The sequence below is a fragment of the Lonchura striata genome, chromosome 4 (genome assembly GCF_050655825.1).
Source record: "Lonchura striata isolate lonStrDom1 chromosome 4, ASM5065582v1, whole genome shotgun sequence".
Classification (NCBI taxonomy): Eukaryota; Metazoa; Chordata; class Aves; order Passeriformes; family Estrildidae; genus Lonchura; species Lonchura striata.
In genome coordinates, this window is record NC_140706.1 from 5,899,920 (window position 1) to 5,925,244 (window position 25,325).

Sequence of the window (25,325 nt, forward strand, 5' to 3'; positions counted from 1 at the left end):
GGGTTTGTGCATCAGCTCAGAGCCCCATCCCACAGCCCGAGGCAGAAATCTTTGTGTTTAGTGAATATTCTGCAGACAAAAAAGCAAGTGAGAGATCTGGGCTTATAAAAGACAAAAAACCCACATTTTTTCCCTTTTAACCAGGATTTCGCTTTCCCAGTGTAGCCAAGGGTACAAGCCTGGGTAGTGAGTGAGAGGCAGGGATTGAACAGACAGTCCATTCTCTAACAGACAGATTTATTGAGTACATGCACAACTAAGAAAAGCAAAGCAAAGCAGTGATGTTCAGGCTCCAAAAACAAGATCTCACCAATCCGCTGGCCAGACGTGCTGGGAGTCTTGGCAACCTGGAGATTGTGCTGCAAAGGTCCATGTGGATTCAGCTCCTTAAAGTCCATGGGGATTACAAGGTCTTCTGTTCTGGTCATCTTTTACCATCTCTCCAAGCCTTTGAGGCTGTTCACACCCCCACTGTCTTCAGTGGGTGTTTTCCAAGCTCAGGTGTTACATTTCCTTCTCTTTCCTTCCAAAGACAGTGTCCTTGGCTTTCCTTACCCCCATCTCCCTGGTTTAAGGACTCTTAAATCACACAAGAGCAGCTTTGTAACATCAGTATTTGGGGATGGGAAGTTCAAAAACAAGCTATTTATGCTAACTTTTGCTTCTTTACTATGAGGGTGATCAAACAATGAAACAGGTTTGCCCAGAGAAGTTGTGGAGTCCCCATCCATGGAGATGGTCAAAGCCCAGCTGAACACAGTCCTGGGCAATCTGCTCTAGGTGACCTGACCCTGCTTGAGCAGGTGGGTTCAGAGTAAACGAAACCTCTCAAGAGGTCCCTTCCAACCTCAGCCATTCTGAGACTCATGCCATCTGCAGGCTGCTTGGCCTATCCTCCCCTCCTGGATGCCCTCTGGTGACAGAGAAGGCCATCCCTCTCATCAAGGTCTGGCATGGCGTGTGTCCCCACCGCTCAACGCCTACTGGGTTGCAGCCAACAGCGGAGCCAAAAGATCTTCTTGGTGGCAAACACAGAGGCCAACCCAGTCTTGCCCTTGACTATTTCAGGAGGCTCTTGGCCAGCCCTGCTTCTTTCACCTGGTTATCAAAGCAGAGCTTCACCTGCCTCATCCGGTAACAAGTGGCTACCATGGCAAAGCACACACAGATTTGCATTAGCAGGATAACTACAATGGGGTGCAGCAGCGTGTTGAAAATGCCAGTGGCCGTGGGGGACCAGCCAAAAAAAACTTCCCACCAGTGGTGTTCTCCCGCCCTCTTAATTCGTTCCATTACCTGTTTTATAACTTTACCATCATGGTGAACTGTTATTAGGATCTTTTTAGCTTCGGCCTTGGCATTTTCTAGCAGCTGCTGCAAATTTGCATGCTCTAACATTTCTTTTACAAGTGATAAATCCATACCGATGGGGGTCGGGGTTATACTACGATACAAGGTATAGTTTCTGATTAGCAACTGGCTAGTAAACACAGGTGGTTTATACACAAAATCACAGCCTCTAATAGTAGCTACATTGCAAGCACACATATTTGAGTCGCTAAACACGGTCTGGTTATAAGCTTCATTAATTTGCACGTATTTACACGCCGTTCTGAAGCACACGCAGCCTTTCCCTACGTACACCAGCATGGTTTTGTTACTGCTCTGGGGGTTGATCTCAAAGTGGCACACCCCTTCTTTGGTGTCAAAGCACACATCGCTCGCCTTAAGGGCATCATCCTCGCATATGAATCCCAGTCCCCTCTCCAAAATGCAGGCGTCCAAATCTACCGTCTCCCACCTCCCGCCAGACACCCTGGCCCACATGCGGTGGTCCAGGGGGTAGACCACAGAGCCATTCGTGTTCACCCCCAGGGCCACGATGGGGTAGACCTTTTCAATGCGAGCCTCCGCCACAGTGAGCACGTGGGCAATGACCGCGTTGAGGGCCTGCTCGTGGGTGAAGTTGACGAGCCTCCACCAGGCCTGGAGCTGCCGCTCCTTCTCTGTGGCTGCGTCCCACACGATCTTTCGGATCTCAGTGGGCAGGACGCCGTTGTCACCGTCTCTCAGGATACCTGCAACAACACTCTGCACCCACATCTGGGCCTGGATGCAGCTAAGAGCAAGAGAGACATTACTTTGTTCCATGCCCAGGGCTCGCAACAGCACCTGATGGTCTTTCTCACTTATTTGTTCCCAGGTGGGCAGCACCTCTGACACAAGCCACTGCCCCATCCCAAGGCTGGACAGGGATGAGTTCAGGGGCTTGAGGAGGTCCTGCACACCCGAGGTGACAGTCTCCAGCTTGTTTGCCAAGACTTCAGCATCCATGCTGTTGAGGACTCCCAGGCCAGCAGCTCCTCCTCCCAGCGCTGTGGCCAGCAGGTCCCTCCTGGCCCGGGTGCCCTGGAGGGAGCGGCTGTGGAGCCATGCCAGCCAGCCAGTGTGCAGGGTAGACAGGAAGGGGGCACAGTGTGGTCTGACAGAGGAAATGTTAACAGTGGAGAGAGACAGCACCACCTTCTTTAGTGACCGGACAGGCCCTGTCAACAGCTCCTGGATGTGATTTTTCTTCACTACGTAAGGGCCTATTTTGGAAACAACAGGGGGCAAGACAGCAGTGATGGTGAATTCTTTTTTAAATCCTTCAGGGCCTCCTATCCACCACTTTCCTCCAAGTTTGGGAGACATTTCTACGCTCAGGTTTCCTTGACACCACACCTGGAGGGTTATGATCAGGTGTGGGCAGCGTCCATAATCCTGATTATACCATGAAGTCTCTGCATCTAATTCAGATCTGTCAAGTGTTTTGGTCTCACAGAGGCAGGTCAGTGGAATGATCCACTTGCGGCTGTTAGGGGCTGTGACAGTCACGGTGGTGCCATTAATCTGCACTGGGTCAGCTACGTTTTCTTGGGAGTATTTAATTTCCACTTTTACCTGGTTGCCAATTTCAACATAACGGGGTGCATGCCAGGCCAAAAAATGGCACTTTGAGATCTTAATGGCAGCAAAGGAGGGTGGTGTGGTGCTGATCTTAAATTTAAAAGACAGCCCCACACTGTTGTGTGCCCAAAGGCAAACCACAAAGACTGGCTGGACCAAAGTAAAATTGAACCAGCAGTCCATGTTCTCCACAGCACAGATTTTGTTCTGATTCTTCTTAGTTTTTATTTCAGTGACAGAGATTTGAGTTACTCGCTGGTGAGTGGATCCATTAATTACCCTGCACCCCACCTTTATTTGCTGTCCCACCTTTCCCAGCAGCTGTGGAAGTCTGTTTGTGCTGTCCCAGCCCCACTCATTTTCCAAGTACACCTCTGACCCATGCATAACCACTGTTGACAAATTTAAGCCTTTGTTAGAATTTAATCCCATGATCCCTGTGTGTTTTATGTATGCTTGGGACCAGGGCCAATCAGTCCCAATTTTTGTGTGCCTCCTAAACCTGTGCTGGGCTGTGGCCTGTGTGTCAAGGTGCCTTTTTAAGTGAGAATGAATGACATTTTTACCAAGATGCTGATGGGTCGGTTGGACACACTGGGTGCTCAGCACTATGCACATACCAGAAAGCAAAGTAAATCCTGCAATCACAAATTTGAAAGCATTTTCCCCGCAGCACAAACAGGGCTGGTGATGCCACGAAGATCGCCCTTCCCGCTGGTCACAATCGCCTTCCATTTTCCTTTATCTGCAAAACATAAGCAAGGCGGGCTCTCCAGCCCCGTTAGTTTCCCTTCCATGCTTTTAATTGTGAAGAATGGAACCATTTCTCCTGCCTTTTTGCCCCTTTTCTGATTTCTACCTGGTACACAGAGGGGCTGGCCTTGTTCACAACCCTGACAGGCCCCATCCATTGGGGTTCCAGCACCTGGTTCTTCTCCCTAACCCCTCGGTATATCACCAGGTCCCCTGTGTTCCACTCCACGGGGCGCAGTAGCACTCCCAACTGCTTATCCATCTTAGGGATGCTGGTCTCCTGCACTGAGGCGAGCTGGTGGTAGGTGGCTGACACCGTCCTCAGCATGTCCTGGACCCACCTGTCCATCAGCACGCGGGGCTGCATTTCATCTGGGGGCTCCCCTCCTTGCCACCAGTGTTCCAGAAACTTTGGGTCCCTTGCAGGAGGAAATTTTGGGGGAGAAAGTGTTTGAGATGCCAGAGACCCCCTCAGTGCCAGCAAGGTCAGTGGGAGCTTATGATCCCAGTCTTTCCTTTGCTGGTTCACAAGTTTCCTCAGTGCTGTCTTCAGTGGTTGGTTGGGCCCCTCTGCTGAGATTGGCTTCTGGAAATGCCCTGTGATGTGGAGCTTTTGCTTGATTCCCAGGGCCTGGCACACCCCTTTTGTGACTTCCCCAATGAAGCGTTGGCCATGATCTGAGTGGATCTCCTTTGGGATGCCCCACTGTGAGAAGATGTGCTCTACCAGGATCTTTGCAGTTGCACTGGCTGAGTTATTTCGAGCTGGGAATGCTTCCACCCATTTGGTGAAGATATCACTGACCACTAGGCAGTACTTATTGCCTTGGGCTGTTTGGGACAGAGGGCCAATAAACTCCATCTGCAACTTGCTCCATGGCCCAGAAACCCTCTGGTAGCCCAGGATGGCTTTGGCTACTTTGGCATCAGGATTGTTGGCTGCACATGTCAGGCAGTTGCTGACATACCTCTCCACATCCTCCCTCATTTCGGGCCACCACCCAGCACCCTGCAGCCTCACCATGGTCTTGTCTGTCCCCAGATGCCCCTGCTCATGAGCTAGGGCCACCAGCTCTGTCCGGACCAGCTCAGGCACCACCCAGACCGGGAAATCTGCCCCCTCCCTCCGTGCCAGGATCAGCCCTGAGACATCTTTCCACACCCTGCACCCTTTGTACTCCCTGCCCTGCGCTAACTCCCAGAGCCTGGGGTCCTGTGCCTGCAAGCCCACCAGATCCACACTCTCCCAGTGCCTGCTGGGTGCCACCAACACTGGGCCACCCTCTGACATCTTGCTGGCTTTCCACAGCTGCCCTTCCTTGGCACCTTGCTTGGCTTTGGCATCTGCCTCCTTGTTCCACTTGGCTTCCTCGGTTCCCTTCTTGTGGGCCTTGACCTTAATGATCTGTGCCGGGCACGCTCTCTGCTCTGCCAGCCTTGACAGGTACAGCAGCTTTTTGGCATAGGTGACAGGCTTGCCATCAGCAGACTGCATGTCCCTCTCCCTCCAGAGGGGCAGCCACTCCAGCGCCACACGCACCACCCAACCCGAGTCTGAAAATATGGCCAGTGGCTTGTCTGGCGGCGTGTTTTCCAGGGCAGCCATCACGGCCACCAGCTCGGCAGCCTGGATGGAGTGCGGCAGGCACTTCCCCTTCACCACCTCCCCCGTGCCCCTGTTGACAGCGGCATAGCCTGTGTAGGGCACCCCTAACTCGTGGTAGTTGGACCCATCTACGAACCACACAACGTAGCCTCTCTCCTTGGCTTCCTCCAGGCTGAGGCTGCTCTCAAAGAGGGGTGCCCGCCGTGGCTTGGGGTCAGTGAGGGAGACTCCCGGCTCCTCCCCAACCCTCTCTGCACTGATTAGCACCCTGTAGGCACCGGGTGAGAGGTTCCCGGGGGCCTCCTTGTTGGTCAGTGCCAACGCCCAGTTGGCCATCCTGGGGCAGCACAGAGGACCTTCATCCCCCTTTCCCAACAAGAGGTACCTCACCGGCGTGCAGGAGGTCCTCAGCAGCACTGGGGCCGACCCCACCAGGTACTCCCAGTGCTGCAGGGCCCAGGTTAGGGTTAAAACCTCCCTCTCGTAGTCACTGAACTGTTGCTCAGCCGGCGTCAGAAGACGCGAGGCGTGGGCAACAGGGAGCAGGTTGGCATTGTGCTGCTGGCCCAGGGTGGCCTGCAGCCCCATCCCCGTGCTGGCCAGCTGCAGAACATAGGGTCTGTCCCCTTGAGGATGTGCCAGCATGGGGGCTCGTGCCACACTCTCCTTTAAGGTTCTCACTGCCTCATCCTGCTCTGGCCCCCATTCCCAGGGGGTGTTCTTTTTCAGCAGGTGGCAAAGCGGGGCTGCTTTCTCTGCATAGCCCTCAATGAACTCACGGTACAACCTCAGGAGGAAGAGGAAGGACCTCAGGGTGGTGACATCAGATGGTGCTGATATCTTCTGTATTAGCTCAACCCTCTGCTTTTCCAGTGAGCGCCCTTCCTCCCCCAGGGTCACCCCCATAAAGGAGACCTCCTTCCAGCACAGCTGGGCCTTTGTGGGGCTGATCCTGAAGCCTGTCTTCTGGACAGCCCCCAGCACCTCTGCCAGCACCTCCAGGTTCTTCTCCTTTGTCTGGGTGTGGATAAGGATGTCACCAGCACAGGACAGCACGCTCTCCCGGTGGCTGACCTGCTCCCACATCCTCACCACTCGGGCATGGCAGATGGCAGGGGCACTGTGGAAACCTGGAGGGACTCTGGTGAAAGCAAATTGCCGTCCTCGAATTGTGAAGGCAAACTTGTGCCAGGAGTCAGGGTGCAAGGGGACGGCAAATGATGGGCTGGTCAGGCTGAGCACCGAGAACCACTCGGACCCCCGGGAGATGGCTGCCATGATGTTGGGATACCTGACCACCGTGGAGGTCTGCATTGGGGTGACTTGGTTCAGGGTGCTGAAATCAACTGTCAGCTTCCACATTTTCCCATCAGATTTCCTCAGGGGCCACACTGGGGCATTGTTGGTGCTCTGCTGCTCTACCAGCACGCCCTGGTCCAGCAAGGTTTTGACCGTGTCCCACAAGCTGTCCTCAGCCTCAGACGGGTACCAGGGCTGAGGCTGAGGAGGCGGATCCGGCCCTTTGATTGACACAGCAGCATCAATCTGCCCACAGTCCAGCTTGCTCCTTGCCCAGACCTGGGGGAACTGCTCTGTGACCCGTTTCACCCGGGGCTCCCACTCCGGGTGGACCAGGATCTCAGGGGCTTTCACTGACATCACCCTGTGGCTTGCCGGGATGACGGGCAAATCAATTTGTGGGCAGTGTAGCAATGCTTGGTTTGCCAGGTCCACCACCACCCCCATCTTTGTCAGTGCACAGATAGCTAAAACTCCTGGCTTTCCTTTCATTTCTATTTTCCCAAATTTTTCAGACCCTTTGGCAGCCCCAATTTCAAAGGGTATGGGCCCTGTGAACGGCACTGAGGATTTCTGGCCGTTCGGCCCTGTCAGTTCAATAATTTCAGAGGTTTGGAAGATCCCGGCTCTGCCGGGGGCCATATTCAGAATTGAATAAGAGGCACCAGTATCAATTAACATCACTTGTCCAAGCACCCCTCCTCCAATAGTTGTATCAACTATCAGGCGCCCCCACAAATCGGTCTTAATCGGTGCCACAAAAAGGGGCGATGCGGGTGCCTGGCAGCCCTATTGCTGAGCCTTAGCCCCCGGGTCAATCAGGTGGGAGCTGCTGGTTTTTTTGGCCTCATGCAGGGCCAGTTTTTGGAAGAGCTCCGCATCCGGCAAGCCATCAATGTCCTCCTGTTTCTCGTATTTTATCAAGCGCTTCCTCAGCTCAGCCCGCCAAGGGTTAGTCTTCTGAAACCTCATCCCCTGCTGGTTCTCCTTCCCCAGCCCCCCCTTGCTATCAGGATCTTTTCTGTTGTCTCCTTGCATTTTTCTCATCCCTGTATTTTGGAAAGACATGCCCAAGGCTTTCCCTTTCTTCCCCCCCAGCATGTACCCCGGGAATGCCTGCTTTTGGAGCTCAAAATTCTGGTTCAGAATCTGCTCCAGCTCTGACAGAGGCTTTTTAGCTGCATCCCCACCAGCAATCACTCGCAGTGGGGGTGTCAGCCCCACCACCAGTGGCTCCTTGAATTCAGGCCTGTCAAAATCAGGGGGGGAGTCCTTTGAGCCAGGCAGCCCAGCCATCTGGTAGAGCATCCTTTTACGGTTAATGTAGGCATCAGGCCTCTCCTCGGGGTTTTGCTTCTCCTGGTGGAAGAGCACTAAGGGGTTGACCTCTGGGAAGAACACCTTCAGAACAGCCAGCTGGACATCCCCAATATCCTGGACATTGCCCATCTGCACATCCCCCGGCAGTGATGCAAAATCATCTGGTTTCATGCACTTTCTCACAATGTCTATCAGGTCACTCACAAAGTTGCCACTCTGGCACTTGGGCAGACGCTGCACCCTGGACAGCCAGTTAATTGCTGTCTCCTTTGTCAGCGGCCCCAGCATCTTCCCCACAGTCTTAATCTGCTCAGGGGTAAACCAGAGCACAGCCCTGTTGGTGTCTATGGGCTGGAGTGGGGCATGGCTGACTGGCTCCTCGTGGGGAACCTTTTTATCTTTGGAAGCCTCTACCTCCCCTACTTGCAGCTGGCACACCTCCTCCCGCAGAGGAGCATAGGGGGACGGCCTGGTGGGGCTGTTAGCACCCCACACATCATCCTCATAATCGTAGTGGGGTGGGTGCAGGTCCAGGGAATCCTCCCCCTCACCATTCCCCATCGGGGTTCTCTTGCCTTTAATGGCAGCCACAATGCCCCTTGACACCCCCAGCTCTGCCTCCAGCTCCTGGATCTTGGCATGGCACACCTTGTGATCGGGGCCAGTGCCTCGGTCCCGCTGGACGTCCTGCAGGACCGCCCGCACCGCGCTCTGCGCATCGTGGGTCTCCCCAATCCACTTGCCAACCTCCTTTTTCAGCTCCTCCGTTTTCAGCTTCTCATAGCCCAGCTTGCTTTCCAGCCGGGTGATCTCCACCGCGCTCCGCAGAGAGTCCCCACACAAGCCCTGCACCTCCGCCCGCAGGTTGTCCACCTGGATTTTAAGCTCCTCCTTGGCCTGCTCCAAGGTCTGCACATTCTCAAGGGTCTCCTTCAGCAATTTGGACAACTCCCTGCCTACCATCAGCAAACCCTGCAAAGCCGCTCGCTTCTTACACTTGTTAGTGGGTTTGGGCTTTTTGTTCTCCTCCGACCAGCTCTCCCACTGCTGGCACAGCTGCTGGTACGCATCTGGGCCCTGGAAAGACCCCGCTGACCAAATTGGGGGGAGACACTTCTGGAGCACAAACTGCTCCAGCTTCCAGCTGCTAACGATGTCGCTCATCATAGCCAAGGGCACAAGTATCTGAGACGGCTCCGTCTCAGGGCAAAACTACCATAACACACCAGCACTGACAGCCCCTTCAACCCCTCCACAGAGCGAGGCTGCAACCCCACAGCCCACCCTTCCGAAAATCCCCGGGGGACACCGAGCCTGGGCACAAGGGAAGGGGAAGGTGGGAACGGGAGGCCGCGGCCGAGCCGGCAGCTGCCGTGAGCCACCGGCTCCCGGGAGGGGACGGGGAAGGGATGCGGGAGCGGGTGAAGCAAAGGAGAGATGGAGCAGGACCCCAGTAATAAGATCTCACCAATCCTCGGCTGAATGTTCCGGCAGTCCCAGGAGTTTGGAGATGGTCTCTGCAGAGGTCCAGCAGATCCAGCACCTTTAAGGTAAAGGTGGCCACGAAGTCTCTGCCTGGTGATTTTTATAGCCATGGCAGGTCCTTGTTTGGGGCTGATGACACCTGTGTTTACTTCCTTGGTGGCTTTTCCTCCTCCGTGTGCTGCCTCCCCAAGGACACTTTCCTTGTCTTTCCTTATCCTCTTCAACACTGATTAGGGAAGCTGAGATCACACGGCAGCACCTGCACTGCCCCTTATCTGGGGAGGGCCAGGACTAGGCAAGGCTCGCACTAAGCTTCTGCTTGCACCAAATGTCCTGAAGAGGGAGAGCTGGAGCCTGTCCTCTGACCGTCCATCCTTCCAAATCCCCCCATGGCCCCCTCATTTACTGCACACCCCATAGCACCTGGGGTTTGTGAGGAGATCACACGTGAAGCTCACACTTGACACCTGTGACAAACACAGTCCTGCCAAATCACCCCCCAAGCACATATTTATTTGCCAGGAGGGAGAAAATGACAGGAAAATTCACATAAATAATCATTTAGATCCATTTTGGCATCTGGTCTTTTAAAGCAGGATTTTTCTGTGCCACAGCCCAGCTCATCATACACTGACATGGACCTTGGGATTACCCCATGAGATGTCAGCAGCCTCCATTGTGATATTGCATCAGCTGAATTGCAGCTGTAAATCTGCACCTGTAAAAGCAGATGGACCCCCAAACCTCACCATACAAACCACATCTTATCTTGGAGAAGTTTAAAAAATTTGACCTACTTGTTTTGGGTTTTTTTTTCCTGCTATTGCACTCAGAAAAAGGTACCAATTGTCTCACACAGTGAAAATTCTATCATTCTCATTACTACTTTTATCTCTGATGAAATACTCCAGAAACTAAACCCTCCACTAGAATAAAACAATTTTTAAAAAATTTAAAATGGGAAAAAAAGAGTTCATGGCTGCTGTAGCCCCAGCGAGTTTCAATCCTGCACCCCTTTACCCCCAGAGCAGTCCCTATTTCCACATACTGCAGTACTGGCTTGTTGGACTGGCTTGGAGGCTGAGCAGCCTTCCCTGACCCTCAAAATCTATCCTTCTAACCTCAAAAGCACAGAGAGAATTATGGTTTCCTCTAATTTTTGTGGTAGCTGTTTTCCCTAGCCTGACATTTACACCTTAGCTGCAATTAACCTCCTCTGCAGCATAAGTTTAACAGAGCCAGGTCCTGCTTCTTGGCTCTAAACCCAGTTCTTCTACACCAATGCTTCACTTCAGCCCCCAGACTAACACTTTATTGTATGAAATTCATAAGAGGGGGAAAAGAAAGAGTAAAAAATGCAGAAAAGCTGGTGAAAAGACCAGAAATTAATCTCAACGTGGTGAGGTGGGCAGGATGCATGCTGGAAAAAAGAAGATGGGTTTTTTCCTACTAGGATGAGTTCACAAGGAACCTAGCTGGGCTGGGGGCAGGGATGGTTGTATTTAATTGCAAAAAAAGAATAAAAGTCACCTGGAAATTGTGCAGCTACATAGTACACATACACCAAAATTCAACTATTCCCTCCCAGCACAGCCCAGCCATGAGCCAAACACTGGTGATTAGGAGCTGCTGTTCCTCAGCAAGGTCACCAACAAATCCTGGTTGTGTGAACAGATAAGATCAACTTACACCCTTCTTTCCTCCCCTTTTCTTCCCAGGACAGCAGCCCCAAACAACGTGGGGATGTTACAAACAGCAGCTGTCTCCTGCACGTTCACACAATGCTTTGATTCTTGTCAGAGCTTTGCTGCCAGACAAAAGTATCCCCCCTCCAAAATGTTTTCTTGTAGGAGCAACAGCCAGTCCTGAGAACAGATTGGCCACTGGTAAACAGCTGCACTGCATATAAACAGCAATTTTTTAAAAATTACATGTAATCCATGTTTCAGTACATTATGCTTTTACATTTCATGTATTAATTTCGATTTCTCTAGAGCTGCTGTAATGTCCTGGGGGACCATTCCAGTGTCACACCCCCATCTCCAAGGTTTTAATTATGGCAAAAGCCACCTCTGGGAAAAATTCTTGTCCTGGCCAGGAAGCCAGAAGTTGCTCCAGGTGACAGCAGCAGTGGGAAAAGAGGGACGCAGCCATTGCAGCAGCTGGGGATTTTGGGCTCTGCTCACAGGCTTCACCATAGGGATGAATGGAAAACTCACTTGCAGTGGTATTTCTCATAAGAGGCACTCTCTGCTCCCCTACCTAAAAAAAAAAAGAAATGTTTCACCTTATTCTAGGGAGGGCCCAGTCTTGGGGTTATGTGAAATAAAAGGGGATAGATGAGCAGAAGGTGAGGACAGCAGAGGCAAGTGTTGCTGCAACACTCATCAAGGGCTCAGCTCTGGAAACAAGAGCTTTACAGCACTGAAATGGGTTTGAAAACACTAAAATTGCCTTCTCCGGCCAGGAAAGAGTTAAGGAGCAATTCAGCCCACCCTAAAGTTTAGCAGATGAGCTTTTTGTGGCAAGGGTTTTGCAGCTAGCAACCCACTTCGAGCAGGAAATTAATTTAAACAGAAATGGGGAGAGGATGTGTTACAGCAGCACGGAAAAATCTGGTATAAAACAGACCAAAAGCTCACACTGTACAAGATGCAATATTGTTTTTCCTATTCATCTGCCAGCTCAACCCTGGGGGAGGTTTCTCAGTGCCCCCATGTGAGATTCCCTTTTCTGGGGAAATGCTGGAGCATGGTAAGGACCACAGGTATCTGCATGAGAGGAACATAAAAGAAAACTGAATCACACTTGACAGCCAAGAGGGCAGCAAATAATTAAAAATAATTTCTATTTTTTCCCAAACATTTAAATATTGAAATCTGCTGACACCAGTTCATCTCCTTAATTTCACCTCATGTACTTGTATTTGAATCCTAAACCCCAAGTGCTTCAAACCTCTTCCTCACAGACATTTCAAAGTCATTCTGATATTTTATCATTTAAATATTTCTGTCAGTGAGCTGCATGCTGTCACAGCTACCAAAGCAGCACATGCTCTGAGGTAGAAAGCCCCAGCAGAATTTCCTCATTTTTGTGGTTTTTCAGCCACAAATTTGTTTGAGGTTTCTTGCTCTTGATTTCAAAGCTTTCTGTGATGCTTCACATCTCTGCTTTATGTTGGGTTGGTCTGATGTTCAGCACTTCTCAGAGAAAAACACCTGTTATAAATTTTGCTGAAGAAAACAACTCCACAGATCAAACTGCATCTTTTCCTTGTTTTAAATGCTTTTTTTTTTTATTTCATCAGGGAGAAAACCAGACAAAATTAATGTTTTCCTGCTTTTATCTCTAAGGTCATGGTCCTACATTTGTAATTTTTTGGATAGGATAGAAGTAGATTAAAAGAAGGACGAATAACTGGGTGGTGAAATATGAAGAAATTTAAAATCAGTGTGTTTTCTTGGTTTTATTTTTCTAAAGAGGACTTAAGGGTACTCTGTGAAGTGCTGGAGAAGGGCATAGGGCTGCTGCCCTGATGCACTCCTGGGTTTGGCACAGAAGAAGCTGCCAGGCTGAGGCTGCAGGTGCTGCTGTGGCAGAGGCTCTTTGGCAGCTGCTGGTGAGAGATCTGCACAGAGAGGGGCAAGGACTTCCTGAGGTGAAGCCAGCCCTGCCACCAAGAGGTGACAGCCAGTGGAAAGGGGGAGCTGGCACAAAACCCCTCCGTCACCAAGCCCACCACCATGGCCCGGCCATGGCTCCATCTCTGCATCTGCCTCCAGATCCCAGGTAAGAGGGACACATCTCTTAAGGGCTGAGGGCACCTAAAATCCTGCTGGAGCCTCTTCTCCACCACACTCCAGCAGCTGGATGATGGAAGATTAAATATACCATCACAGTATAGATCTACAGGATATTATTACCTATTTCCGATGATTTTGGATCACGCTATTAATGACATGGTTTAGGTTTTGGTCAGCTCTGAACTGGTCAGAAAGTGGGAGCAGTTGGTTCTTGTGGGTCCCTTCCAACTGAAATATTCTATTCTATTCTATTCTATTCTATTCTATTCTATTCTATTCTATTCTATTCTATATTCTATTTATATTTCAATACACAGTGCTAGAGACACCACAGAATTTTTACTCCTCAGTGTAGATGGGCTACAGGAAGCTGCTAATGGAGAGGTTAAAACAGTTCCTCTCTCCACTGCCTGTGTAACACAAATATGACAAACATCCCAAATTTTCTAAATCATTCAAAGACTGAGTACTTCCCAAGGGCCACAGCTGGAATTGGTGTGTTATAAAACCATTCTGCCTTACAGGTTTTGATATCCTATACATCTGTGAGGTGGGGAGCCCACTGAAAAAAACCTCAATAAATGTGAGTTTGCTTTGCCCATGCAAAAGGAAAAAGGGTAATTTTAAAGTTTCTGCAGGCCTGGCCAAGCACCATGATTCCTCATGGTGCCCCTGAATATACACCAGGAAAGGGAACAGAGGGGTTTGGGGGTTGAAAGTATGACTGAGGATGAGTTTTCTTCTCTTTCTCCATCCCACCTCACTCCTGGCTTGACCACTGACACTGAGCTGAGATCTTACAGAATCTCTTCTTATCTTTTCTGAATTACATAACAGGGTCTCCAACAGGTCAAGGATAAGCTTTTCATGGAGAGTTGTGTTTCCCAAGCCAGCAGAGCCACACCTCAGAGCACTCAAGGAAACCCTGAAGCCCCCATGTGCCATGGCCAAAACATTTCATCCCCTAAAAAACCACACAGGTGTTTTCCAGGGCAAAATCTAAGAGAATTACTCTCTAAAGCCTTAAAATTATGTATTTTAATAATAAGGTGATATTAATGTTGTCACAGAGACAGAAGATGTGGGGAAATGCTGCAGCTGCTGTGCAACACCGAAATTTTGGCATTGCAATGTTGGTAACAGGGTTGCATGAGGCTGAAAAAACTTCTGGAAGCAACTTCACAATTTAAATGAAAAAGGAACATTTTAAAGTAAAAAAATACAAGAAACATGTATTATTGAGCTTTTTGCACAGCTTTAAAACATGCCTGGGAAAGAAATGGGGGAAGCAGGAGTAAACTTATCTCCAGAGGGCTGTTTTTCTCTCAGGCTCAGAGTATCTGCAGCTTTGCAGGACTGTTTGCTGAGCAGCAAGGATCACAAGTTACCTGTTATCCTTTCCACAAGGACACATCCTCGCTCTCACAGACACCTCTCACATCTGCCTGGGCCAAACAAGACTTAGATAATTTCACAAAAGCTGCAAAGCCCAAACAGGGCGATGCAATGCCAAAGCAAAGCTTTGAACCCCACCGCTGCCCCTCACTCCCTCTCCTTCCCCATGTCTCAAAATTCCTTTGAAAAATATTATTGTCTGAAAACCAGTATCAAATTGGCTCATTTTGAGATGTTCTGCATGTTTTTGTCTCTTTTTCTGCCCCTGAAATGTCTATAAGTGTTGTATCAGTTAGAAGAAAAAGTTGGCAAATCAGTTAAGAGGTATAAAAAATTCGTTGAAAAGGGGGTAAAATATCTGAAAAATGAGAAAGGTAAGGGGGGCAGGAGAGGGTCATTCACAGGAGCAGGCAGGGATGCTTTTCCCTGCACATACAGCCCCAAGAACACCCTCAAAACCATCCCTCCATCTCTCTTCCTTCCAGTAGCCTCCTTCCTAGATGAGTGTTTACAGAGAAAAGTCTGCCTGTATAATTTGGCTTGGCCAAAACAATAGCTGGGGGACCCAAAGAGACCTCTGAGGGAATTTGGGAGCATCCTGATAAAAATGCTCCTGTTTCTGACATGTGACCCCCCCTGGTCTGTGTGTCTATGTGGTTTTATTAAGCCCATAAAGAAAATCTGTACTTTGCATGAAAGAAAAAAAAAAAGTAATTAAAATAATAACTGTATATTTCTCTTTTTCCTTAGGCTTTTATACAACTCTACTTTTAACCCAAACTCCAGGGCATATTCTAACCCAAACTAACAATCAAACTGAAATCCTCTGTGAGCTGAAGAAGGAGCACACCGGGGTGTACTGGTACCGCTGGAGCCAGGAGAGGCAACATTTCGAGTTCTTGTTGTTTTCCAACACACTGGGCAAAGCCACGTACGGCCCAAATGTGAAGCAGGACAAGTTTAGTGTCCATGAGGCGAGGTCCCAGGGCTCCTACAGCCTGCACATCAGCCACCTGCATCCCTCAGACAGTGGCACCTACTACTGCTCCTTCTCCCAGTCCTCCCAGCTCCTCCTGGGCAGTGGGACACAGCTCACAGTGGGTAAGCAGCACCCTGGGGCTTCCAAAATGGGCCACCAGTACCTTGTGATCAGGTCCCCTGGGAAAGGAGTGGTTAGATTTGGTAGATTCTTCCCAGTTTTGAGTTGCAAAGTTGGGGGTCTGGGTTTTTTCTATGAGACAGAAGGAATCTGTAATATATATATGCAGGAAATACAGAAAATAGCTAAAATTTAGATCAGCTTCATGTGGTAGTCCTTTTGCCATCAGCAGGTGCTCTGCTGCAGGCATGCCTTGAGCACAGCATTGCTCCTCGTGCTCTGGGATTTCCATGTGAAGACCTGGTATTGCTATGCCCTGGGTTTTCTCATTCCCTGCTGTGCTCTCATTCGTTTTTCTCATTAGTTTTTCTTATTCCCTGCTGTGGATGAGAGGCTGGATGTGTGCCCTGCTCAGCTCACAGGTCCTTCCATGCCTTCATTCTTCCTTACCCTCACTCCAAGTGACAAGAGCAGCATCAAGGCCAGAGAACATCACCCCTCTCATCTCTGGGGTGGATCTGATGGCAGCTTTCAAGACCACCTTTCACAAAAAAAAAAAAATACTGAAGTGGGATTTATTCCTCAAAGCTCACAGCCCACTGTCCCTGATAGTAAATAGTTTTCTGCAGGTGTCATGGGAGGAGAGAGGTTTTACAGACATCTGGGTCATACAGAAGCTCTTTTCAGACCATTTTCCTTTTGACCACAGAGCAGTAGTTGATGCAGAAAAAATAATGTGTTTGAAGTGGGATTCAGCCTCTATTTTTGCAGACTTTTAGGGAGACAAATAACTTATTTAACTAAGATACAAATAACTTATTTAACTGAACTGGCGTTTCTGACTCTAAAGCAGACCCCGTGTCCCAGTTTTCTGGAGTTTTTTTGTAAATATACTCTGTACCTTGAGAAATCCCTTTTGGATTCTTTCAGGCTCAGAGAAAAGCTGGTTAAAGATAAAGGAGAATTGTTTTTTTAACAGCTGGGCACATATCTCTGTGCAAAGCATGAAAAACAGGCTTGAAATGCAGCTTGATCAAGGACGCCAATTAAAAAGTAAAGAGCAGCAGGTGTTCTGGGAAGACTCAAGGCTCTGCTGGATATTTTCTTTTTCTTCCTTTTAGTTCTCAAGATAAAACAAATTGTGTTTAAGTTTCTTTTCCATAAGTCTATTATAATTTAAGGGAGAAGTTGTCCAGATAAATCCCAGAGCCCTGATGTCTCATCTTTTCATGTAAAACAATGGTTGTTTCTGTAGGAATTTACATCCTGGATAGAATCAGGAAAAAAAATAGTTTTCAATCCTAAAATTTTTCTGTACCTAAAATTTTGAATAACTATAGTTTGAGCAGTCAGACATGCAGCTATTTAATGACATTACTGGCATATTTTCCTGGCCAACTTTATTCAGAAACGAATGTGTTCCATTTTAATTCAGATACACCATAATAAATCTTACCCTCCTTTTATCAGAAAAAAATCAAATGTTGAGCAAAGTTTAGAGCAATGTGAATAAGGAAAATATCCAGGAATCCCTTCAAACATTCCAGTGTTGCTGAAATCTCCTGCTACCTGATTTTGTGCAATTCTGGTGAGATGATGCTTAGCAGCAAATGTCACTCAAGTAAGTTTGGGGGTTTTCCCTGCATTGGCCTTCTTTACCTGGTACATTGCTTTATTGACACTTTTAAAAGCTCTTGGTAACTTCTGTGAGCCCCAAGAGGCTCAGGTCAAGCTCACCCCTCTGAGTGACACAGCCCTTTGCAGGTTTGGGTTTGTTCAAGGCCCAAACCTTCCCCTCTTGCCTGCTGTTGGAGACCTCTCTGCACCCAGTGCCACACTCACCACCCTCTTTTTCTCCTTATCCCCCAGTGGACACTTTGCCTCCAAAATCCACCCAGACACCGGTGTCCAAAAAGCCAGTGCCACGGATAACCAAAGGCAAAGCTGCCAGCAGGGAAGGTAGGGCTGGGCTCAGCTCAGGCTGCCTGGGAAAAGGGGTTTGCTGAGCTCTTGGGGTCCTGGGGTGGTTTGTCCTGGGGTGGGGGCCACCAGTGTCACCCTGCAGGAGTGGGTGCCGATGTATTTCAGTTTAGGTTCTCATGACCTCAGAGCCAAGCTCCCTACAATGTCTTTCGTACTGCGAGAGGGACTGAGCACCAGAACTGGTTGCCCAGAGAGGATGTGGAGTCTCCCTTATGAAAAATATGCAAAAGCCACGTGGACACAATCCTGTGCCCTGTGCTCTGGGATAACCCTGCTTGAGCAGGAAGGTTGGACCAGGTGACCCACTGTGGTCTCTTCCAACTTCACCCATTCTGTGGTTCTGTGGTGCATCCTTCAAAGGATACCCCAGGCTGATGGTCACATCCTCCACCACTCCTCTGAGGGCCTGCCTTGCTTTTCTCCCTTCCCCACCTCTCACTCCATCCCCAAAGCTGCTGGGGCAGGGTGGTGCCAGCTGCTGAGTCCTCTCCTGTCCCCAGGTCCCTGCAGCCCCCTGGTCTGGATCCCACTGGCCGCTGCTGTCCTGCTCCTCCTGCTGAGCCTGGTGCTCACCGCCTACCGCCTGTACCGTGAGTGCCCTGCCAGCATCCCGAGGGGTGCCAGGCCCTGGCACAGCCCAGGAGGGGATAGAGAGCCAGGAGGGGAGGGAGAGCCAGGAGGGGGTCCTGGGGCTGATGGACACTGTCTCTTGTCTCTTCCCAGGTCTGCGGCGGAGGCTGTGGCTTCGCATCCACGGGCAGTAAATCCCAGTAAATCCCAGTAAATCCCAGTAAATCCCGCTGCCCCCCTGCCTCAGACAGTCAGGGAGAAGCCACAGACTTCTCTGCGCAAAGCTGAGCACTGCCTGGACATGACCCAGGAAGGAGCTGGCAGGGGACAGACGTAGGCTGTACCACAAAAGAGATTTCTTTAATGCATGACTTCAACGTTCTCCTGGACACAGCAGAAGGCAAAAGGACCAAGCTGGATTCTGCAGCATGCTGAGCTCTTCCCAAAGGACACTGAGCAGGGCAAATGCCACAGCTGGCTCTGCAAAGGGGGAAAGGGGCTGGTACCAAAGGGATTCAGATGGGCTGGAAAGCTGTGAGCTCCTTGGCTCTCCTCTGTGTTCATCTGTAGGACAGCACAGAGATGCTTTTTTTTGCTCCTGTTAATGCTGATTGATAAAAATTTGGTAACCAACACTTTGAGAGCAACCAACAGGAATGGGGCAGAGGCAACTTGTAAAGACTCTGTGCAGGTTTATTCAATACCAAAAGTGAATATACCACTCAGTTATTTTGTTCTGCAGGCTGCTGTCTTTTGGTCCACATGATTGTGTGGCAAGCAAGGAACCAGAGCATCCAACCAAGAAAGAGTTAAAGCAGAAGCTCCAGGGGTGAGCAGATCTGGGAGGATGTCTTCTCCCATGGGAGTCTGCAAACAGCCAGGAGTGGGAGAGGGAAACCAGACAAAGCCATGCACACAAGGCCAAACACTTGGCACAGCCTGAAGGTCAACACGGCCTCTGAGAGCAAACAGAGGCCCCCAGGAGCTGGCCCTGAGCCCAGCAGCACAGCATGGCCAGTGGGAAGTGCCCTGAGTGATGCCTGGCTGTGCTGAGCCCCAGGTGACACCCCTGTGTGCTGGGTGCCAAGGGACACCTGTGCCCTGGACCCTGTGTGACACCCCTGCATGCTGAGCCCCGCTGATGCCCTTGTGTGCTGAGCTTTGAGTGATGCCAGAAGTAGGGAAGGTGTCCCCAGGGATGGCAACAAGGCTCAGCTGCTGCCCAGGGTGCCAAGGCAGAGCTGGGGCTGGAAATTTGGCATCCTGCTGAGCACAGGCAGCGAGCACTCGCTCTCAGGGTCACCCCCTGCCCCACATCTGCTCACACACAGGCACCAGCACTGTGCCAGCTACAGTGAGGGCAAGGGGAAGGTGGTCTAGAGTCCCCAGGGCTGGGGCTAACACAATCTTGGGATGAGCTTGTGGGTGAAACCATCACAGTGGCAGAGCAGCATCACTCTGGCCCGCCCTCCCTCCCTTCCTCCCCTCCCTTCCTCCCCTCCCAGCCACAGGGTGCTGCTGCTTTCCACTTTAGTACTGAATTTTCTGTAGAGCTGGGTCTCAAGCCCAGCTGTTGGTGCTTCCCCTAAATGATGCAGTGGATAAATAAAGCTGGCAGTGGATCCTGCTGAGCCAGCTTTCCCAAGCTGTGACACTCACCCAAGCTCTCAGGCCACCCAGCTGGTGGCTGTGGGGGCACCAGCATGAGACCCCTCCCCAGGTGCAGCAGGGAGGGGACTCTGAGCATCTCTGCCTCCCATACACCACAATTGATCCTGAGAGCTCAGATTAACTAAAACCATCATTTTCCTGTCCTGCAAGTAGTGAGCAGAGCTTTGCCCCAGGAGCAGATGATTTTTATGGTATGTTCATTTTTCATGACAGCTGTAAGAAAACCCCTTTGAAATGTCCCATGTGCAAAGGTTTATTCTTTAAAAATCAGGGGTTTTCCCTCTGCCTGCAGCTTCTTTTGCAATCCCAGCTCCCTTTCTCACACTTCAGGAGTCCTGACCTTCATGTCCACACTTTGTCCAGCTCTCCCAGCAGCACAGGAGAGGACCTCCCATGGCCAAGCAGCAAATACAGGCTGCACAGCCCAATCCTCCTCTCCCACAGGCAGGTGAGCAGCCTCAGGGAAACCCTGCCCAGTCCACTCCTGCTCCTTCTCCACACTCAAGACATCCTCAGAGTGTCTGACCTTGGCTGAAACCCCTCCCCAGGACAGCAGCATCTTGTCTTGATAGGCTTCAGTCACTTATCCCAACTCAAATAGCACCAAGACAAAGGAGAGGGATTTAGTCCTTGGCTCCCTGCTCACCCACAGCAAAGAATTTGGTCAATGTCTGAATTCCTCAATTAGTCTTCACTTTTCCTTTGTATTAAAAAAAAAAAAAAAAAAAAACAAACACACCAAAACCCACCCAGACATTACATCACCTGTGGGCAGTGAAAACAGGAGAGGACAGCAACAGCCAAAGACATTTTCTGGCCTGTTGAAACACAGGTTTGGGCAGTTCACCAGTAAAAACTATGAAAAAATAATAGCAATTCCTATAATCATCAATAGAGTGAATTAGACAGTAAAACTGGGAGAGATTTTAGCAGCAGGTTTCACAATTGTGGGAGTTGATAGATTAAAAAAAGATTCCCATTTCAAAGACATTTTTTTTCCCAGAGCATAAATAAGCACAAAACAGAAACACCAATGAAAAGATGCTGAGAAAGTTATCCCAGTTCCCTGACATCTGCAGCTTCTTTGCTGAGAGCACAGTGATGATGCCAGCCAAGGGTCAGGGATGCCGTGTTCTGTTGTGGCACAGTGTTCCCAACTTGAAAAATAATGGAAAAGTGTTTCTGTAAAAAAGTACATCTCTGTAATAGCATAGATCCACAGAGAGAGGGAGGTACAGGTGACAGCATTGTCCATCACAGTGTCACTCCTGCCACCATGTCCTGGCACATGAGGCTCCCTAATTTATTCCTTGATTCCTTCCAATGATGGATCAGCCTTCTTCTGTCTCCCACTGTCACCATCCTGCCTGCATAAAGGAACAGCCATACCTAGAAAGGAAAAATAACAGGATTTTATATATATAACCCAAATATCTCGCTTCAAATGTAAAGAAACTATTTCCTCTTAAATGACAAAAAGAGACACCACAAAATTTGGACAAAGGCAAAAGGACAAGGAGGGTTTTGCAGATGTGTGGGTTCAAAAAAAAATTTTCACCTATGTTGTGCTCATCCCCACAAATTATTGGGCAAGGAATTGTAAAATAGATCAAAAATTACATGTTGCAATAGTCTGGTTTATTATTACTATTATTTCTTTTATATTTTATAGTATATATTATATATTTGATATAGAATAGATATTATATATAGAATCTATAGACTATATACAAAGAATATATAGATTACATATTCTATATTATAAACATATAATCCAATTATTCTCTCAATGAACAGTGCAGATCTTGAAAGCATTAAAATATTCAAAGGACATAGATACAGAGCAGAAACAGAGGTACTTCAGGCATTGCAGTAAATAGTCTTCATGGTTTTGTTACAGTTCTGTAAATGCACTTTTTTAAAAATTGACAGCCTTTACAGAAAATCTCAGTTGTTAATGTAATGTTGAAAGTGCTCAATTTTTCTTTTTTCTTTTAAACTGCTCAGTCATTTTTATGTGGATGGTCTGTGTTTTTGTGATACAGAAAAGTAAATCTAATCAGGTGCAGTTGAAAACATTCAACTGAAAGCAAACTATTGACATGAGAGCAAAGTTATCTCTGAGTTTAAAGCTCCTAATATATAAAAAAATAATTTTTCAGTCATAAACTGCTGAGCAACGCACAATAATGGAGAAAGGCTGAATAACATCTCTATTAAATTATTCAATTTGAAATCTGTGTCAAAAAAAAAAAAAAAAAAAAAGGAGATACATTATCCATGGATGCTGTTTAAATTCTTTCAGATTTATCCTCACCCAAAACAGCTCCATGCACTGTAGCTGTTTAATAAATATCTTGTCCTGGCAGGAGAAATGGATTCACAGCAGGACTTCTAAGCATTCAGGTCAGGCCTGTCAAATGGGAATTTCTAAATGTCTTTTTCTGTCACTGTATAAAATCAGATGTGTCCCAGAAACTGCAAGGGAAACCCAAAAAAGCCCTCTAGGAATAAAAAAACTACCTTCTGGTACCGTTAGTACTTTTTGCCCCTATTTCTCTGGACTTCAATAAGCCAAAAATAGCAATGTGTTAAATTTCTGGTTTATATAAACAAGAAATTAGGTTTTAAAATATATTATTCTAATTACTGTTTAATATAATTTCCAGATATTAAAGTATATGTTATTTGCTGAAATAACAAGTACTTGTGTCTATCAATATACCTATATTGAGTGCACTTGGTGAGATCTGCAGCTTCTGTGGGATTATAAACAAATATTTGTTATTCCAGCATCCATTTAAGTGGAACACATATTGGACCAAGTCAAAAATAAATTTATACAAGGTATGTATTTTGTTCCTCTACTACCTTGCTATGAGAGAGGTTAATTTGAGTTCATGCACCAGTGGTTCTTTCACATGAAGCAAAACTCACCCATGCTTTAAATGTTTGCAAGATGACAGGAGCCTCAAAATTCCTCCCTCAGGTATTTGTGTTTTTCTACTAAAGTTCAACTTATCACTTAGCCTTTAAGATACACATGTGCATGAAAGGGGGCTGCATCACACTTTTAAGAGAGAAACTATCATTATTGCTATTTACACTTTCTGATCTAGGTAATAAATGAAAACCAGATATGAAACAGTCCAAAAAAAAAAAACCAAAAAAAAAAAAAAAACCAGTGATGACATCAGCTCAGAATCCTTTCTCTGCCAGGTGCAACATATCTAAGTGCTGTTGCAGCAAAATTATTTAATATAAAATCCCCAAACCCCTAAGATGGGGGTCAGCTAAAGTCAATAAGCAAAGAAAACTTGTTCAGATGTCAAAGCCCTCTCCATCCTCTCCCAAAAGCTCCTTGGGTTGGAGGGAGGTCTCAGCCAGCCAGGCTGACACAGGCACCTCAAGAGTTTGTCTCCTTGGCTTTTTTTGGCCCCAGCAATGAGTCAGAGCTAAGTTTTGTCTTGCCCTGGACTGAGCCTCTGTATCAGGCAGGAAGACACTTGATCCTGGAGAAATTTGGAGAAGTTTTGCAACACTGTTTATTTCCAAGGGCTTGAGCTTTGCTGGAAAACACCCAAAAAATTCTGGAATTCCTTCTGCAGAGCATTGGGATCAATGGACACCTCTAAAGCAAAGTCAGGGCAAGAGGAAATGGTCTGAAGTTGTGCCAGGGGAGTTTTAGATCAAATATCAGGAAAAATGTCTTCACTGAAAGAAGTGAAGAAATGAGGAAGAAGTGTTGGAGTCACCATCCCTGGAGGGGTTTGGAGGACACGTAGATGTGCCACTTGGGGACATGCTTTAGTGGTGGCCTTGGCAGCGCTGGGTGAAGGGTTGGACTCGATGGCTTTGAAGTTCTTCTCCATCCTAAAGAATTCTGAGACTCAGCCGAGCCCACGAGCTGGTGACAGCCACCACGGGCACCCTGCCAGGCCCACCCTGGTCCCATCCCAGCCCTTCCTCGGAGCAGCCAGCCTCACCCTGCCCCAGCACCAAGCCAAGCTGGGCCTGCTGCTCCTCTTCTCTGCTGCTGGTTAAAGCATCCAGCCAGGAGGCCAGGCCCCAAAATCCACCGTGCAGCCACCCTCCCTCCCCGCAGGGCTGAGCAGGGAGGGGAGGAGGCTGTGGCTGAGGGGACACCTCAGTGCCCGGAGCTGCGCGCGTGGTCGCGCCCGCCGCGCGTCCTGCCGGGGCCGTGGCTCTGCAGCAGCAAGAAATGCAGCACGAAACCTTCCTGCTGGGCAGCTGCCCCCGGGGACAGGCACGGCGTTCCCATGCTGCTCCTCCACACGGCAGCACCACAGCTGAGTGCCACCGTGGCACGGAACCAGAGAAGCATTTCAGTTGGGAATCGCCTCCAAGATCATCAAGGCCAACCTTTCAACCAATGCCTCAATGCCAAAGTGCAATGTCTGCTTGTTTTTTGAGCACTACCATTGGTGGTGGCTCCACCACTGCCCTGGGGTCTGTTCCAATTCTTAGCCACTCCTGCAGTGAAGAACTTTTTCCCAATATCCAACTGAACCTCCCTTGGCTCAACCTGAGGCCAGTTCCCCTTGTCCTGTCAATACCTGACCCCTCTTCAGGCACAGCAGGGATGAGATGCTGAGCTCTGGGGGCTCCTGGCTTGCAGGCAGGGTCACAGAAGAACTGCTGCCATCCTTCAACAAAGCCCAAGTGCAAACATCCAGCACAAGCACGAGATAAACTCACTGACTGATGTCTTCGGGAGAGGTGCTGGGCTGCACTGAAGCCCAGCTATGGGGCTTCAAAATTATGCCTTAACATCAACACTGAATGCAAAATTTAAGTTTGGGTATTTCCTGTCAGACACTTAAAAAAAAAATTGGTACAAAATATTCCTGGGGGCTGAGATTGTATATTACTGCCCTGAGCAATGAGCTGCAAATGACATTCCTGTTATTAAAATACATATCTCAAGTCACCTGGAGGAGGAAATGAGTCAGAGCAGTGGTGGAACAGCCATCACTGAAATAGACACCTTTCCTCAGGTCCTTTCATTTTAACCTGACATGCACCACTGACATAGCCAGGGTAATTCTGACACAATTAAAAACATGGCTCACATCCCACTGTGCAGAGCCCAAGGTGACATCCCCAAGGAGATACCAGGGGAAGGAAACTGCCTCTGTGCAAATTCTCCTGGTCCCCAAACCTGGGTCACTCTTTGCTTTCCTACAGCTGGAACATGAACTGAGGTAGCTGCCCAGGGTCAAACATCTTTCCTGGCCATTATCCCTTTTCCAAGAGGGATAAATGTTCTCCTGTGAAAAACCACAGGATCTGTTGTTGGAATAAATGTCCTTGTGCAGGGTGAACAGCTTGGGAAGATTAAAGTGTCCAGCATTAAAGAATGAGATAATTG

At 48.8% G+C, this 25,325-nt stretch overlaps 4 protein-coding genes across 5 annotated transcripts; 1 reads left to right on the top strand and 3 right to left on the bottom strand.

Moving 5' to 3' along the window:
* Nucleotides 1-220: 220 nt before the first annotated feature.
* On the bottom strand, nt 221-9,550 carry LOC144246106 (uncharacterized). The gene is made up of 2 exons (XM_077782554.2): nt 9,396-9,550; nt 221-3,694 (listed from the first exon to the last, which is right to left on the bottom strand). The coding sequence occupies exon 2, from the start codon at nt 3,682-3,684 to the stop codon at nt 1,060-1,062; it is 2,625 nt and encodes an 874-aa protein (XP_077638680.1). The 5' UTR covers nt 3,685-3,694; nt 9,396-9,550; the 3' UTR covers nt 221-1,059.
* On the bottom strand, nt 3,731-7,249 carry LOC146767504 (protein NYNRIN-like). The gene has a single exon (XM_085578478.1). It carries the CDS (start codon nt 7,247-7,249, stop codon nt 3,731-3,733), a length of 3,519 nt encoding a protein of 1,172 aa, XP_085434604.1.
* On the bottom strand, nt 7,349-9,469 carry LOC146767505 (uncharacterized). The gene has a single exon (XM_085577486.1). It carries the CDS (start codon nt 9,092-9,094, stop codon nt 7,397-7,399), a length of 1,698 nt encoding a protein of 565 aa, XP_085433612.1. The 5' UTR covers nt 9,095-9,469; the 3' UTR covers nt 7,349-7,396.
* A 2,935-nt stretch (nt 9,551-12,485) lies between the features above and the next one.
* On the top strand, nt 12,486-18,987 carry CD8B (CD8 subunit beta). Of its 2 annotated transcripts, XM_021535649.4 has the most exons (5): nt 12,486-13,201; nt 15,361-15,711; nt 17,579-17,668; nt 18,193-18,282; nt 18,416-18,987. In XM_021535649.4, exons 1-5 carry the CDS (start codon nt 13,156-13,158, stop codon nt 18,454-18,456), a joined length of 618 nt encoding a protein of 205 aa, XP_021391324.3. In that variant the 5' UTR covers nt 12,486-13,155; the 3' UTR covers nt 18,457-18,987. The 2 variants fall into 2 exon arrangements, with proteins under 2 accessions (XP_021391324.3, XP_085433613.1); XM_085577487.1 differs by lacking the exon at nt 18,193-18,282 and having other exon boundaries at nt 12,493-13,201.
* The last annotated feature ends 6,338 nt before the right edge of the window (nt 18,988-25,325 follow it).